Below are 18,166 nucleotides of genomic sequence, written 5' to 3'. Positions count from 1 at the left end.
TGCTCCCTTTGCCTTTCTGCAGTTCTGGGTCTGGGAGGTGCTCCCTTTGCCTTTCTGCAGTTCTGGGTCTGGGAGGTGCTCCCTTTGCCTTTCTGGGCCTTACTGTCTGCAGCTCTGGGTCTGGGAGGTGCTCCCTTTGCCTGTCTGGGCCTTAGTCTGTGATGGGTAAAGTAGAAGCATCCTCTGTAGGTCATATCCCAACACACATCCAAAGTCATGTATTGCTGCACAGTGAGATCTGCCCTTGTCTTCTAATCTCTTCTCATTCGACCCTGAGGATTTGGGTTGTTCAGGGACCAGACACTTACAGAGTGCTGAGACGTGCTGGCTGCCTCCCTCAGTAGCCTTATGCCCCCAAGGAAACCTTGGATTACTACTTAGGGAAGTCATGTGGCAGAAAGAGGGAGAAGGCGTTGTCCCTGGGAATCTCTTCTTTTTGCACAGCAAGGGTGTAATTTTCATTCAGGCTGTGTGTGGGCAATCCCCTGTTTAATGATGGCTTGACACAGGATCTTTCAACTTTAGGGGAGGTACAACACCAACACTGTTCAGTGGAAACCGTTCTTCAAATTGTGAATTTGGATGTTTCCCAGGAATTTTAAACTCGCAGCATCATCAATTTACAGTGGATTTGCTGGCTGCCATGCCACCATAAATCAAGGTCCATATAACGAGGTCTTTCTCGATCACTCTCTGACATATATATTGAGGCAGAGACTGTCACTAGAAACAACTGCTCCCAATTTTTGCTAGTCTTACCCAGGGATCCTCTGTCTCAGTCTCTGGGATTACGGGCAGGCTACCACTCCTATCTGGCATGTATATGGGTGCTAGGGGTACTTTCATGGCATGCTTTTTACCCCTGATCCATCTTCCCAGCCCAGAACAATTTTATAGACATTATTATTCCCTCTACCAGCCTGAAGGTTGTAAGTTCATATCAGAGGATATTAGGTTTAACGTTGCCATAAACACGTGGGAAGGGTACTCTAAGGGAAGGTGCATGGCACTGTATACTTGGTCCTTCCCTGTGACAGAGAGCCTAGGGGATCAGAGGACAAAAATGTCTATTTTTATCTTAAAGAGGAACTGGGAGCCTTCTCTTCTTCATCCTCTTTTTTTAAAAGTGTATGCATATGTGTGTACTCACGTGTGTATGTGTGCTCACATGTATATACTGAGTCTGTATATGTATATGTATGTCTGTATGCTCCTAACGTGTACTCACATGTGTGTGTTGGGGGGTTTCATGTGGACCCAGAGGGTGACATTAGGTGTCACCTTCAGGAGCTCACCAACTGACTCAGAGACCATCCTGTCTCTGCCTCCCCAGCACTGGGATCACAAGTGCATGCCACCATGCTCTGATTTGTGTGTGTGTGTGTGTGGGGGGGGTGTTCAAGTTCTTTATACTTTCTAGGCAACCACTTTAACCGACTGAGCCATCTCCTTAGCCCCATCAGCTGGGCCTTCTGTCGGACCTCGTAATTGCTAATCTTAGTTATAAACATGACTGAATTTGGGACCAGATAGTTATAAAAATTTCTGGGCACTGCTGTGAGGGACTTTATTTTGGTTTTGTTTTTTGAGACAGGTTCTCATAATATAGTCCTGGTTAGCAGAAAATTTATTATATAGACCAGGTTGTCTTCAATCTCACAGCAATCTGGCTGCCTGTCTCTTAAAGTGCTGGGATTAAAGGTGTGTCAGACTTATTTGAGTCAAGAAGACCCACCCTAAATGTGGGTGGCACCTTCTGGTAGCAGCCCAGATAAAAGGACATGGAGTAAACCCCTGTTTTTTGCCTGCTGCCCTCAGTCTTGCTGACAAGCTCATCTATCCTGCTGCTGCAGCATACCCCCTCCACCCACCCCTCATCACCCCCACCCTTCCCCACCCCTGCTGATGCTAAAACCTTTGGGTTTCCATTGTAGACTAAAGCCCAGTGGTTCTCCAGGAATCTCCAGACCCATAGGGACAGTTTGAAACTGTGAGATACCCAACCAGAACAGTGAGCAACTCCTGGTTTCCTGGCCTCTCTAGCATGAGATGGCCACTGTTGGATTACCTGGACCACATCCTGTAAGTCAATCTAGAAATCAGCCTGATGCATCTCCTGTGAGGAGCAAGTAGTTTAGTGACTCTGTCCATAAAACTTTTGGCCATTTGTAGAAAAATAAGGAAAATAATGACGGGGGCTGGTGACTTCCAGAATCTCTGGGGTGGGTTATGATCTGGAAGTATTTATTACCAAGGAAACCCTTTCCTCCCCAAGCTGCTTTTACTCGGTGTCTTCTGCTCCCCTGTGTTCGATTGCTTTTGTCTGTCTGTCTGTCTGTTTTTGAGACAGGGTCTCTCTTCATAGCCCTGGCTTTCCTAGACCTCACTGTGTAGACTAGGTTGGCCTTGAACTCAAAAGAGATCTGTCTGCCTTTGGCTCCTGAGTATTCAGATGGAAGATGTGTATCACCATGCCCGGCCAAGCCAGTGGGCTTTACAGCAAGAGAAAAAAAGCCACTCGATCAGGCCTTGAGTTTTGTTAGATGGAGGGAAGAAGATTTGCAGGCAAAAAAAGATTAATTTAAAAAAAAACCAAAAAACAAAAAACCAAACATGATCCCTGAGGAAGAAGAAGGGAAGGGAGAGGAGGAAGGAAGAGGAAGGGAGGGAGAGAGGGGGGCGGAGAGGAAGGGAAGGAAAGAGAGAGGCGAGAGATGAAGGTTTGTGTTATTTTATCACCACTGGGATGCAGGGCCCCAGCTAGGTTCTGGGAGAACAGTTAAGACACACAAGCACACCCTGACCTTGGCATAGAAATCAGAAGTAATATTATTCAAACAAATATTAATTGAGCACCGACTGGATGCCAGGCTCTGGGCTAAGTGATGGATACACACGTATGATCCAAAGGTAACCTCTACTTCATGCAGGAACCCACAAGTGAGCCAGTTGGTGAAGTGGGCAGAGCGAGTCACGGAGCCCAAGGTGCCCCTCTGCCCCGGGACAGGAGGAAACCTGGGGTTAGTCTTTTGAGTTCTGGGAAAGAGCCTGCTCTGGCATGGCAGGGGTTGGGGATCGGTCAGATCTATGATCTGGTCCTCCCAGAACAGCTGGTGAGGATGTGGAGACCAAGTTCAGGGTCCTTAAGAATCCAGAGGAAGTGTCCGGCAGGGGAGGCTCCCCCAGAGGCTTTCTGGAAAAGAAACTCATAACTAGACAGAACGAGAAGAAGTGATGTCACAAGCTTGAGTCTCAGGAGGAAGGCCTGGAGCTGTCTTTGTGTGTCTTGGCTACCTCTGCCTTTTCTGTACCCCCACACTTCCCAGTCCAGGAACAAAGCTGGGCCAAACTTTTTTTTTGTTTTTTTTGTTTTTTTTTGTTTTTTTCTGATTTTTCAAATCCCTCCCCATGGCAAGGGGAGGGACAGCCACAGCCTTCAGGATGCACGACTCCTGGCTTTGCTGCTCCAGTCTCCCAGGAAGCAATGTCACCTCACTTCAGGTGCTGAGGATGTAGGCCTGGGTGTTGTTTTTCCATGACCTCCAGCCTAACTGGATTAATAGCCATTCAAGAGCTGGCTGACTCACAGGCCTCCTCCTGGAGGTCTCTGTGCACAGCTAAGCTGGCCCTCCCTGGCTCTCATGGTACCTGGTTAGGCTCTCATTGAAGTCTATGATGGTGGAATATGGATTATGAACTTTATAAAGTCTAGAATCGCCTAGAAGACAAGACTGTGGACACACCTATTATATTAAAATTATATTATGAGTATATTATATATTAACCTCTGGACCTGCCTTTGAGGGAGCTAGATTCTCTAAGATCCAGTCCTAACAAAGGAGAAAGTGGGCTGAGCCTCAGTGTTCATCCCTCTCCTGACTGTGGATGCCATGTGACCACCCTCCTCTCTTACCACCACCCCATCCATGCCATGGTGGACTTAACCTTGAACAATGAGCCACAATAAACCCCCCCCCAAAGTTGTTTTGTTAGGGTATTTTAATCACAGAAACAAGAAAAGAAACTAATACAGAGGGTTTTGGTTTTTTGGTTGTTTTTTTTTTTTCTTCCAGCTGTATTTTAGAGCCAGCCCATCTCCTAAGATCTCTTGGACCTAGTATCTTGTTTCCCCTGTGCACACAGTGGGGATTCAAGGAATACCTGAGGAGAGTCCTCTGAGGAGACATGGCAAGACTAAATGTTGTTTTGCACTGCCCAACCACAGGGAGCGCTCTGCACATGAATCACTGTGTAAATTGATGCATGGAGAATGTATGGAGAATGAAGAAGATGTAGGGGTTGGCTCATGTCCCAGCCTTAGGGCTGATGACAGGGCCTCCTCTCCCCTCTCCCAGTCCGCACTGACCACCATGCCAAGTTTAATGGCTACGAGTTGAACTGAGCTGCCCTAATGAGCAGCCATTCTGACTTTCTCTGTTGAGCTGAAGAAGTGAAACTTGAACGGATGGGAGGTGTCTATCTGAGTTTTTCAGCCGAAATGCTCAGTCCTTCAAGAACCTGCTTCCAGCCAGGAAGTGTGTTAACATCCTGGTCATCCAGCCTTTGTGACTTTGCAATACTGCACTCCTCACACTTGTTCCCAAGACTGCTGTGGGCCTGGTGACCTACCTGCCCCGCAGAAGCAGACACCATCAGGTTTGATTTGGCTGAAATGCCACCACACCCTCCACCCCCCTCTCCTCACTCCTGCTATGAATGGTTATCAGTGACCTTGCTCAAACCCCTAAGGGAAGCAGCTTCAGGGAGGGAGGGCTTGTGCCCTTTTCTTTTAATTGATTCCAGGTCTAGCCCATGTGCCTGGCCCTTCACATTTAGGGTAGGTCATCCTACTTCAGTCTAATCTAGAAACTCCCTTCCATGTACCCAGAACTTTGTCTCCTAAGTGATTCTAGGTCCTGCCAAAAGTTGACAGTATCGGTACTGATACTGTCAAGAAGGAAAGAATTCAATCAGGAGACAGCTTAAGCAGAAGTTTATTGGGTAAAGCTAAGCAAAACAAACACTGAAGAGAGAGTTGAGTAGACTGCTCCAAGGCAGGAAACAGCCTAGTAGGTTCTTATGGGTTTTAAGGACATTTTATGAATATTTATGAGTAGGTAACATATTCGTGGAGTAAGTTGGGATTTCCTCCCCAAATCATGTGAAACCTGTTATTGATGATTTTAAGTTATTTCTTTCCTCTAAGAAATCACATAAAACAGGCCTGGGGTAGTGGTCCCGAACCACAAATTGTGTGAGATGATAGTGATGTCAGGGTCTGAGGGTGCACGTGTCTGGGAGAATGTCTTGCTAGCCAAAACACTGAGGGTGATCTTGAACTTCTAAGATTCCCCTGCCTCCACTTTCAGAGTGCTGGGATGACCTTGCTTGGTGTATGTGATACTTAGTGAGCAGGCAGAGGGCACCATGCATGCTAGGTATGCACGATAGTCTTAAGTCAGCTTGACACAAGCTAGAGTCATTTCGGAAGAGAAAGCCTCCATTGAGAAGATGCCTCCATCAAATTAGCCTGTGGGCAAGTCAGTGGGCCATGGTCTTGGTTGGTCTAGAAAGGCCTACCCCACTGTGGGGAGTGTCACCCTTGGGCTCCTGGGTGCTAGAAATCAGGGGAAGAGGAGCAACAGGAAGCAGTGTTCCTGGGGTTGCCATGGCTTAAGGACTGTCACTGGCAGGCACCCAGGCTCCACTTCTAAACTTGCTGATGCCCTGCCCATCTTCCTACTGTGCCACCACCCCAGGCGCCACTTCCTCCCAGCCTCTGCTTCCTTTTGGCCATCTCTGTTTTCTTTTAGACAAGGTCTCATAGAATCCAGGCTGGCCTCAAACTCACTCTGTAGGTAAGGATGACCTCACAGTTCTGGTCCTTTTGCCTTTGAGATTATAGGCATGCACCTCCACTTCCAGTTTACTGAATGCAGGGGGCAAAGGGGTCAAACCCAGGGCTTCTCGCTTGCTAGGCAAGCACTCTTCTGACTCAGCCACACCCCCACCCTGCTCCTCACCCCATTAAGCTGGCTTGGGGTGAAATGCATGTGTGCCTTCAGGCCATTATCTCAGAGCACATATTAGAAAATGTGCTCTATTGATTTGGAAATCTATTTGTGCTTTACAAAAGACACAAAATGGAGTGTTTTGTTGTTTGTTTTTTAAACCCTAGACAAAAGGAGTGGAATGGAGAGAGTAAACTTAAGAATCCTAAAGACTGGATGTTGTAGTGCATATCTTTATGGCCAGCCAGGACCATACAGGGAAACCCTGTCTTGGGGAGGGTGGGGCACAGAGCTGAGCCTTTACTGTGAAGTATCATGGTCCCTGTGTAGGGAAGAGGCTGGGTTTAGACGAAGTGAACTTGCAGGAGTCAGTTCTCTCCTTCTGCCACTGGGTCCTAGGAATAGACCTCAGGTTGTCAAACTTGGTGGCATGTGCCTTTACCCACTCACTTGTATGTGCCTGTATGCACAGGGGCGCAGCAAGGAAATTGCCCCAGTAGCTGCTCCAGTAGGGGAAGGTTTGTTTGTTTGTTTTTTAATTTTATCTTATTTATGTATGTATTTTTTTTTACTTATTCATCTTACATCCCTCACTGCCCCTCCCAGTTACCCCCTCCTACAATCCTTTCCCCATTCCCTCTCCCCTTCCCCTGTGAGTGGGTGTCCCCACCCACCCCCTGCCCAGCACATCAAGTCTCTGTGAGGCTAGGCACTTCTTTTCCCACTGACAGGCCAACTAGAAGAACACATCCCACAGACAGGCAACAGCTTTTGGGAAAGTCCCCGCTCCAGTTGTTTAGGACCCACATGAAGATCAGGCTGCACATCTGCTACATATGTATGGGGAGGCCTAGGTCCAGCCCGTGTATGTACTTTGGTTGGTGGTTCAGACTCTCAGAACCCCAAAGGTCCAGGTTAGTTGACTCTGTAGAGTTCCTATCCCTTTGGCGCCCTCAACCTTTCTTCCTATTCTTCTATAAGAGTCCCCAAGCTCCACCCACTGTTTGACTGTGGGTGTCTGTATCTGTCTGAGTCAGCTGCTGGGCAGAGCCTCTCAGAGGACAACATGCTCCTATCTACAATCATAAAGAATATCATTAATAGTGTCAGACAAGTGGTGCTTGCCCTCATGATGAGTCTCAAGTTGGGCTGGTTATTTATTGGTTGGCCGTTCCTTCAGTCTCTGCCCCATCCCCTGTGCTTGAATTTCTTGTAGACGGGATAAGTTTTGGGTTGAAAGTTTTGTGGGTAGGTTGGTGTCTCTATTGCTCTACTGGGATTCCTGTCTGGCTACAGGAGGCGACCTCTTCAGGTTCCATATCCTCAGTGTGTGAGTCACAGCTAAGGTTACCCCCATTGATTCTTGGAAACCTCCCTTATCCCAGGTCTCTATTTCATCCTGGAGATGACCCCCCACTTCCTCACCCCAGTTCAGATTTCCATTCATTTTCATGACCATCTTTACTGTGCTTCCCCACACCTGATCCTGAAACTCCCATCCCCCTCCCCATCCCCACCCTCCCAGCTCTCTCCCTCCATCTGCCTCCTATGACTATTTTATTCCCCCTTCTAAGTGAGACTGAATCTTTCTAGCTTGGCCCTTCCTTCCTTCTCATTTAGCTCCGTTGGGTTTGTAGGGAAAGGTTTTGTAGTCAATAAGAGAGATAATATGCAGAGGCATCTGGAAAAGTCCAGAGCTGAGGCAGAAAGAAGCAGATTGGCTGTGGCCAGAGCTGTCCATGAGAGAGCACAGGGCGGAAAAACCATTTGGGTTATAAGGAGGATGAGCAGCCTGGGGAGGGAAGCCCATGAGCTGGAGCAGGGCCCACAGTTTAGGGTAGCGGAGGAGGTGAGAAAGGCCAAGAGGCTAGTGTGGGAGCTTGGGAATATATAGTGGGTACTTGTGGGTAGGAACTGAGGGAACCTAGAGAGCAGTGTGGGTTTTGATATGCAGACACAGGTATATGTCAATGGAGAGCCACATGCTCCTGCCAGAGGCAAGGAGAAATATCTCCTGTTAGGGGAACATGGATCTGTTTCACAAGTTCTTGTGGAATGCTGACTTTTATCTCTCTGCCAGAAATCCTTCTATAGTCCATCTTGGGTCATTTCTAGACATGGAGACTACTTGAGATCTAAGACCACTCAGTCATCTCATCAGGTCCCCGTATCTGTCTCTCTGGCCTGGGACTTACTGATGTAGCTATGTTAGATGCCCAGGGAGCCCCAGCGATCCTCCTCCCCGGCTGTGGGGTTACAAGGTGAGCACCACCATGGCTTGCTTTTCTACATGGGTCCTGCATATCAGACTTAGAGCCTCATGCTTGCAAGGTACTGTCAACTGAACATTCCCCTTCAGCCCCTTTAATCCACCTCTTAAATGTACCTCCTCTTTGTGCCCCTTAGTGGGGCTACATTTCAGTGTGAGTTTCAGAGAGGACAAACAAGATTCACAGCAGTGGGAGGAATGAGATGCACATTCCTCCTGGAAGATTTGCAGCTGTGCCCTATCCAGCTGCATGTCCTTATTTAAACCCCAGACCTTCCAGTGAATAGCAGAGTGGTCCCTCCCACCTGGAGCACAACTGTCCTAACACCAGGTCACTCTAAGAGTGGGGAGGGGATGCCCCCAGAGACTCCCACACATACCTATCCACACAGCCTTGGAATGATGGTCTCAGCAGAGGCGAAACAAGCCCCAGGGCCCTCCAGGACCAGGGATGTTGAGAGCCAAGGGTGTTGTTGAGTCCCAGGGACCAGACGGTGGCTCCTCTCCAACAGCTAACAGTGGCTGTTGCATAAGCTTGGCTTCTCTGCAGGTCACGGGGCTTGGAGGGCTCCACTAGGTAGAAGATGGAGAAACAGCCTTGGGGTGCAGAGTCAAGTGAGTCACAGAATCCAGGCTCAACCCTAAAGCATGCTTGCTCTTCAGTTACAGAAATCATAGCCCTTAGAAGCCCAGTTTCTTTAAAAACAAAAACAAAACTTGTATGTGTAATGCCTGGGATTAAACCCAGAGTCTCTAGATATGCTGAACAAGCATATAAAAACAACTTACTTTATTTTTATTTCTAACTAAGCGTCTGTGTATGAGTGCATGTACATGAGTGCAGCGCCCGTAGAGGTCAGAGGTATCAGATGCTCTTTGAGCTGAACTTACAGGCTGTGGGCCACACATTGTGGGTGCTAGGAACCAAACTTGTAACTCTTCAAACGCAGTGCACGCTCTAAAACCCTGAGCCACCACGGCTCTAGCATATATTTGCATGCGCCCAATTTGCATATTTGCATATGTTCAGGTTTTTTTTTTGCATATCTTCAACTGTGCAGCTGTCACCACAGTCAATTTTGTAATATTTGTGTCACTGCAAAAAGAAACCTGGTGCTGGTGAGCTCACTCTCCACTTTCCCTGAAGCCGTCCCTCCTCCGCCTGCCACCACTAATCCGATTTCTATCTGCAGATCTGCTTACTCGTGGTGTCTTTGCACTGATGGAGTCATAGGATATGAGGCCCTTCCCACTGCCTGACTCCTAAGCATCTGCTTTCATTTGTTTGTTTGACCCAGGTCTTAGCAAGTAGCCCAGGCTGGCTTTGAACTCAAAGTTCTTCCCCTTAAGCCTTTCAGGTGCTTGACCTGTAGGCATGTGCTACTCCAGCTGGCAAGCATACTATGGCAAGGGTCGCCATGCAGGAGCAGGAATTAGTGCATAGTTCCTCTTTACAGTTGAGCAGTGCTCTACTCCTGGGATGGCCTCTGTTCATTTAACAGTCGCTCATAGGCATTTGAGTTATGCCTGCTTTTCGCTATTACGAGTACTGCTAATATGTGTTTCGCATGGATGTGTTTTCATTGATCTCAGAAGCAGAATGGCTGGAGCAGTGGGAAACTCTCTGCCTAACTTTAGGAGGACCCGTCAGACACACCTCCTTCCAGAGTGGCCGTACCGCTTTCCACTTCTGCTCAGTGTGTGAACTTCTGGGCTGACAAGATCAAGGTCATCTCTTGTTCTTGTGGGTCAGCGTTTTACACATGTGTTGTGGACACGGGGGACTTGTGAGCAGCAGGTTAGCAGGACCTGGGTCTAGGCAGGGACTGTCTGTCAGAGGCAAATAGCTAACACAGTCCTGACCATGAGAGAGGAATCCGAGAATAGATAGACATTCTATCAAACATGGGATGCTGGGGATGTGGCTGTGGGTGCCTGATACAGTGCTTGCCCAACATGAATGGGAGATCCTGGATCCAGTCTCCATCACTGCATAAACCAGGTGTGATGGCCACATTTCTAATCCCAGCACTCAGCAAGTAGAGGCAGGAGGATTAGAAGTTAAAGGTCATCCTCAGCTACAAAATGAGTTCAAGGACAGCCTGTGCTACATAAGACCTTTTCTTGAAATTAAAACAAAACAGAATGGGGGAGATGGCTCAGCAGATAGAGAGCTTATAGTGCCAGCATAGAGAACTGAGTTTAGATTCCCAGAACCTACATTAAAGCCAGTGGCAGGGGTGTGTAATCCCAGTGTTCCTACAGCTAGATGAGTGGCCCAGATGAGAGCGTGGAGAGCACCTAGCCTGCTGTGCACACTAAACCACTGCTGTGCACAGGAACACCTCAAAAGAGGTGGTAGGTGAGGACCAACATCGAGGTTGTTCTCTGACCTATGGCAATGTGCACACCCTCTCAGCCCACCCACACTATAACACCGCCCTACGACATCTCCCTCCCCCCACATAAAGGTTAAGAAAAGTAAGTGGGAGCCGGGCGTGGTGGCGCACGCCTTTAATCCCAGCACTCGGGAGGCAGAGGCAGGCGGATTTCTGAGTTCGAGGCCAGCCTGGTCTACAAAGTGNCAAAGTGAGTTCCAGGACAGCCCGGGCTATACAGAGAAACCCTGTCTCGAAAAACCAAAAAAAAAAAAAAAAAAAAAAAAAAAAAAAAAAAAAAAAGAAAGAAAGAAAAGTAAGTGGGCAGAGGGTGCAGCTTGGTAATAGAATGAATTCAAGCCTTAGTATGTGCATGATAACAGAATGAATTCGAGCCTTAGTATGTGCAAAGCTCTGGGCTTCATCCTCAGAGTGTGGACACACACCCAACGATCACATAGGGCATCCCAGGAAGCTGGGGGTAATCGTGGGTTCCGGGTGTTTTTTCTCATGTATTGTATTTTGGAAGGATAACTGCACCCTGAGGATTCCTGCAGGCCATCCCTGGCTGCTTAGAATCTGAAGGATTGTCACAACCCATGAGAAAAGGCTGGGGCCATTGTCTGCATGACTATCCTCATTGCTGCGTACCCAGGAGCTGGCAGGAGCTGGCGGTTGGCGGTATATCAGAGCCAGAATTGCAGCCCATGTTTTTGGCTCTGCTGGGAAGTACAAGGGGACAGGCAGCCTGGGTAGAGGCCCAGAGGGGACAGGATCACCCCAGGCACAGTGCTGTTTTGTCTGTAGCTTGGCAGGGAGGTGAGTAGTGCAGGCTACAGACCTAGGCCCAACAGCTGCAATCAGATATTCTCTCCCTCTGTGCCTTCAGTCTATAAATAGATCCCACATCAGAGGCACAGCTAGAGGCCAGACTCAAACTCTTACGTCCACCAAACACATAGGCAGTGGTGACTTCCCAGCCTCCCCATGGCCTTCAGACCAGTGGCAGGCTTTGTCCTTGGGTGTGGCCATACCCACAAAGGACAGTGAGGGCAGAGGCTGGGGAAATGCCTTAGTGGGTAAAAAGCCTTTGCTGTGCAAGTGTGAGGAGCTGAGTTCAAATCCTCAGAACCTAAAAGAAGAAAGCTAGATATGATAGTGAGCGTCTGTAATCCCAGCATTCCTTCGGGGAGGTGGGAAGCTCGTGGTCCAGCTAGCATAGTGTACTTGAAGGAAATCCACAAAGAAGCGATGTTTGAAACATGGTAGAGAGGCTGTCCCCTGATATCCACACATGTCCAGACTCATATACACAAATGTACACACACACACACACACACACACACACACACACACACACACGGACTGACAAACACCTACATCTATGCTAAATGATCTGTTTCCGTGCCAAGGCAAGGTTTCTCGAGCTTTCTTTGCCAATGTTTGTATGCTAATTTTGTAAGGTTTTGCACAAAGCCTTCCCCAGTCTTATTGTCTGCCTTATCCTCCTGCCTCAGCAACTTGAGAGTAGAAGCTTCTATCCATCCAGGCTACTGGGGTCACACAGATGGTAGCAAATGTGGACAACCTAGTCTGGAGGCCTTGCAGAGTCAGGCAGGATGCCCAGGTTCCAGGTGGCTGGACAGAGGGTCTCCATTGCCAACCTGCAGAGCACTTGCTCCTGACTCCCCTCTGGTCCAGCTCTTTAATCTCTAGGGCCTGAGGGGTGCCTGGCATTGGTGTAGAGGAGGCTTCTCCTGCAGTCAGTGCTTGCTCCGAATTTACTAATGACACCTGTGAGTGTAGATGTGCCCAGCCCTCCTTCTGGCCTTGTAAGGAAAGCACTGTGTGTGTGTGTGTGTGTGTGTGTGTGTGTGTGTGCGCGCGCACGAGTGCCAGCACAATGTCTCGTGTCTTTTTCAGCCACTTTCCACCTTATTTCTTGAGACAGGGTCTCTCACTGGGACCTGAAACCAGTTCAGCTAGGCTGGCAGGGCTGTGGTTGCCTGGGGATCTGCCTGACTGCACACACAAGCACACGCGACCTTGCCTGGCTTTTGTACATGGATTCTGGAGGTCCCACCTCAGATCCTCATGAGTCCATGTCAAGCACTGTCTCCACTGAGCCACCTCCCACCCCAGCTCGTTGCGTTTACCGTTCTCTCCGTAGAAAACAAGTATAGTCTGTGCTGGCAGCCGGCAGGGCGGATGTGCACTGTGCTGGAATTCCTGCTTCTCAGCTGCTGAGAGGCTTCACCCCTGTCCCATGTCCTCTTAAGTTATCTTGACTCACCCGCCCAATGTGTCTGTGTGCGGTATGTGTGCACGAGTATGTGTATGCCTGCTGTTCTCCCCTTATTCAATGAGGCAGGGGCTCAAGGTGAACCCAAAGATCACCAATACGACTAGCCTAACTAATCCGCTTGCTCCAGGGATCCTCTCCCTCTAACTTCTGAGCTCCACACCCATCCGGCATTTATGTGGGTGCTGGGAATCCACACTCTGGTCCTGTGCTCATGGCTTTACCTCCAGAGCCATCTTCCCAGTCTTTATTTTCCATGTCTTTCCAGTCTTCCTCATCGGATAGGAGTTCCCCCACACTGTGCATACGTGCCCTCATCTGGGTAGGGCTGCTCTTGATCCTCTAGTCCCTGTGTTTGCAAGAGGAACACTCATTGCTGTGTGCTGGATGAAGGCCTAACCAGCCTTTTTGACACAAATTGGGAGATGGAGAACCAGCTACCCTGGGAGCTCTCCAGTGACCTCCAATGACCTCCAGTGACCCAGTCTCTGCATTCTTTTACAGGCACTGCTATGTCGGGGGAGATGGACAAACCTCTGATCAGCCGCCGCCTGGTGGACAGTGATGGCAGTCTGGCTGAGGTCCCCAAGGAGGCCCCCAAAGTGGGCATCCTGGGCAGCGGGGATTTTGCCCGTTCCCTGGCCACACGCCTGGTGGGCTCCGGCTTCAGTGTGGTGGTGGGGAGCCGTAACCCCAAACGCACAGCTGGCCTCTTCCCCTCCTTAGCCCAAGTGACTTTCCAGGAGGAGGCCGTGAGCTCTCCAGAGGTCATCTTTGTCGCCGTGTTCCGGGAGCACTACTCCTCACTGTGCAGTCTCGCTGACCAGTTGGCTGGCAAGATCCTCGTGGATGTAAGCAACCCCACGGAGAAGGAGCATCTTCAACACCGCCAGTCTAACGCTGAGTACCTGGCCTCACTCTTCCCTGCGTGCACTGTGGTGAAGGCCTTCAACGTCATCTCTGCATGGGCCCTACAGGCTGGCCCAAGGGATGGGAACAGGCAGGTAGGTGCTAGGGAATGACTGCCAGCATCCCTCATGCCACTATAAAAATCTCATCTTACACAGCAGGGAGTTGGAGCTTGGAAACATTCATGATCTTAACCCAGAGATGGTGAGTTGGAATTTGAACCCTACTTATATAGACATGGGATCCATGTTCTTTTTGAGACAGGAACTGGGTTTCCTCAGAGTAAGAAGGAAAAGATGACAGCTGCTGACTTGGGAGTCAAGAAGGAGCTATTTTGAGTCTGGAGAGATGGCACAGTGGGCAAAATATGTGCTATGCCACTATTACAACCCAAGTTTAGCTCCCTAGCATCTGCATGGAAACTGGATGTGGTGGCTGTAATTCCAGTCCGTGGGGAGGTGGGGGTAGAGGGTGCAGAGACAGGGACCCCTGGGGCTTGGTAGCCAACCAGTCTAATGAAGAAGGCAAGTTTCAGGTTCAATGGGATAGAGTGAAAGAGGATAGAATAAGACATTATTCTCATTTCCTTCCTGTTGCTGTGGTAAAATACTCTGTCTGAAAGCAACTTAGCAGGCAAAGGGCTTCCTTCAGCTTACAGGTCACAGTCCACCATTGTAATAAGTCAGGGTAAGAACCCAGGCCTGTCTGCTATCCCATGCAGCATCACCTCTGTGCAGGGAACTCACTCACAGCCAGGGAAGTACAGCAGAAACCACAGAGGAATGCTGCTTGCTGGCTCACTCAGGCTCTTGGTTAACATGCTTTCTCACAAAGCTCAGGACCACATGCCTAGGAAAGGTGCCGCCCACAGTGGGCTAGGCCCTCCTGCATCAATTAACAAGGCACACACACACATGCCCACAGGCCAATCTGATCTGGGCAGTTCCTTAATTGAGGCTCTTCTCAGGTGACTTAATGACCATGTTGATAGATAAAGCTGACTAGGACAGAGGGCTTGGAGCAGACAGAGCAAGAAGACTTGCTGGAGACGTCTAAGGCCCTCAGCTGGCCTTAGACTCGGGCTCAGGAAGCAGAGAGGACACCTCAGGCTGATTTGACAACCTGCAAAGGAACCAAAGTTAAAAACAACAACAAAACTCCCCCTCCCTCAAACAAACAAACAAACAAAAACAAGGCTCTGAGACCCCAGTCTGTTCATCTGAAAGATGGGTATCATAATACTGACCTGCAGGCTTTGCAGGAAACTGAGGTCACTAAACAGACAGACTAACTGTCCAGTTACTATTTGAGACTAGATGGACCTCAGCTATGTCAACAGGGCCCTTGGGGTTCTTGGGGACCTGAAGACACTAATGTGTCTTCCACTGGAGTTCAAAGGGCACAGTGAACTTACAGGCTGAGACTGCAGGCAGTGCTGGGGACTGAGGTCTCTGTGGAACCAAGGGATATCCTCATAGAGAACACCTCTGCATTAAAGGGTGCATCTGCAATTGCTGCTACACATTCAGGAGCCACATGTAAGATGCAGTCACTCAGCACTTCGCCCTCAGAAGCAGCTGTTCCAGAGGTGACAGGGTCTGCCTGCCTGACCATCTAGCATGACAGCATTGCCATCGAGCCGGCAGGACACCCACAGGGAGAGCTTTGTCTATTTCAGTGGTGGCTCTCTTGGGGATGCCATGGGGACTCTGGGAACATCCTTGGGTCCAGCATCAGAGCCATCTTGCAATTCCACTTGTACCATCAGTTGGCCACTCATGGAACTGGTACTTGTCCCTCTGTGCCTCAATTTCTTCACTTCACTGAGGAGTGAGACCCTGGTGACCACCATAGCCTTGGCCACACCTATGACTCTGAACACCTGTCCACTTCTTCCCTACAGGTGCTCATCTGCAGTGATCAGCCAGAAGCCAAGCGCACCATCTCAGAGATGGCACGCGCCATGGGTTTCACACCCCTGGACATGGGATCCCTGGCCTCAGCGCGGGAGGTAGAAGCCATACCCCTGCGCCTCCTTCCATCCTGGAAGGTGCCCACCCTCCTGGCACTGGGGCTCTTTGTGTGCTTCTACACCTACAACTTCATCCGGGACGTTCTACAGCCATACATTCGGAAAGATGAGAACAAGTTCTACAAGATGCCCTTGTCTGTGGTCAACACCACACTACCCTGTGTGGCATACGTGCTGCTGTCCCTGGTGTACCTGCCCGGTATGCTGGCAGCTGCGCTTCAGCTGAGGAGGGGGACCAAGTACCAGCGCTTCCCAGACTGGCTAGACCATTGGCTGCAGCATCGCAAGCAGATCGGGCTGCTCAGCTTCTTCTTCGCAATGCTGCACGCTCTCTACAGCTTCTGCCTGCCTCTGCGCCGCTCCCACCGCTACGACCTGGTCAATCTGGCTGTGAAGCAGGTACAACCTACCACTATCCCTGGGAGCTGGCTGGTACCAGTGTGTCTATCCTTTCTCATGCTTAAACAAGGCGAGGCCAAGGAAGAGCAGACACTTAGAAGTTCTTGAGCACTGAGGAGGAAGTCATAGACGGGAGAGAAGTGCCGGTGTGTGTGTGTGTGTGTGTGTGTGTGTGTGTGTGTGTGTGTTGCTGCCTATAATTGTGGGTACATACCTGCTATGGAGCACCTGTGGAGGTTAGAGTTGGTCCTTACCTTGTTTGAGGCAGGGTCTACTCTTGTTGGCCTCTGTGTATCCTATTCTTGCTGTCCCCCAAGCTTCTGGACACTCACCCAAAGACTGAGCTGCCACCTGCTGAGAGGGAACAAGGGCAAGGAACTGGTTTTGGTTCCTGAGGTTTTGTTGGCTTGCTTGTCTTCGGTGCGTGTGTATAGTCAGAAGACACCATCAGTTGCCATCTCTCAGGTGCTGTCTATTTCTCATTTGAGATAGTGTCTCTCCTCAACCTAGAATGTCACCACACAGTCTAGATGAGGTGGCCAGCAAGCTCTAGGCATCTGTCTGTCTCCATCTCCCATTTTCACACCTCTGGGATTAAACCTGTGTGTGTGCACACATGAGTGTGCACGTGTATGTATGCGTGTGGGGGGTGCGCTCTCATGTGTCTCTGTGCACACGTGTGTGACCTCACACTTTTGTAGCAAACACTTTATCCACTGACCCATCTCACCAACCTTATTTATTTATAGATGTATGGAATAAATAAGCTTAGCTTAGTTATTCATGTATTCTGGGGTTCAAACTCAGATCATCATGCTTGCAAGGCAAGCACTTTACCATCTGAGATAGCACCTCAGTGCTCATCCTTAACTGAGCTGTGGGTCTTATTGACTCATTTAAGAAAGCCATATGGCACCACACATCCCAGTGGGTTCCTGGACAGTGGAGACCTTTGAGCCAAGAGAGTAGTAGTAAAGGTGGCACCAGAAGGTAGTGAGGCACACAGAAGCAGTCTGACATCTCTCCTAGTTTCCAAGCCGGTTCTCTACTCTTAGCTCCAAGCTCAGGACTATGCATGTCTCTGCTTTTCTTATTCTGTGTCAGTCTTGGGCCTCAGGTTGCTGGCTGCATCCTGCCCGCGTAGGACATCAATCTCCCAGCGGATTCAACCCAGGGCTAACAAACCACGTGTCACCCACCCTCATTCTAGCTCCAGCAGCTGCTCAGGGTGCAGGGACCCCATGAGGCAAGGCTCCTCCCTGTCATGCTCATCAAGGGACAAAGAGGTCACACTGTTGCTGGACCACTGGCCTCCACCCCCTGCCCACCTCAGGCTCCTACTTCCTTGCTGTGGCTTCTCCGAGGTCTCCATCTTCCCACCCACAGGCACCTGGCACAACCTCTGTGACTCAGGCTTTTCTTGCAGGAGCGAGGTCCTGGCTGGAGGTTAGAAGGGAAAAAATATTAGTCACAAGTTCTTCCAAAAGAACTCTCTGTGCTCCTGGCATGCTAGAAGAGCTATAGGAGGCCATGGTGGATTCCTCTGTCCCCTCCTCTGTTCATTCCCTAAGGCAAGGGCTTCACTATATACTGATCTTTACAGAATGAGAAAAACCAAGGCACTGAGAGGTTGTAGAAGTAGACTGAAAACACACAGCAGTATTGGGAACTAGAACTTGTCATTCTATACCAGAGCCATGCTGGTGCCCATATTACTTTCTGCAGAAAAACAAACAAATTAACAGCTGAGTAAATGATCTTAGAATTTGGTTCATCCATTCATTCATTCATTCATTCATTCATTTGCCAGGCACTTGCTCTATAGGGTCCTGTTGCTACAGGAATGAGTAAGGAAGGCTTCAGCAG

The 18,166-nt window shown here is 49.5% G+C and overlaps 1 protein-coding gene across 3 annotated transcripts in view; it reads left to right on the top strand.

The window, feature by feature from the left end:
* Steap3 (STEAP3 metalloreductase) overlaps nucleotides 1-18,166 on the top strand; it is a 44,841-nt gene that overhangs the window by 13,934 nt on the left and 12,741 nt on the right. For all 3 annotated transcript variants that reach the window (XM_021159141.2, XM_021159149.2, XM_029482900.1), the window contains exons 2-3: nucleotides 13,465-13,964; nucleotides 15,773-16,300. In XM_021159141.2, the coding sequence (XP_021014800.1) occupies nucleotides 13,465-13,964; nucleotides 15,773-16,300 (1,028 nt within the window). The remainder of the gene's footprint in view (nucleotides 1-13,464; nucleotides 13,965-15,772; nucleotides 16,301-18,166) is intronic.

Source organism: Mus caroli, chromosome 1 (assembly GCF_900094665.2).
Source record: "Mus caroli chromosome 1, CAROLI_EIJ_v1.1, whole genome shotgun sequence".
NCBI lineage: Eukaryota > Metazoa > Chordata > Mammalia > Rodentia > Muridae > Mus > Mus caroli.
The sequence above is the reverse complement of the archived record's forward strand: the minus strand, read 5'-3'. Positions and strand labels throughout refer to the sequence as shown.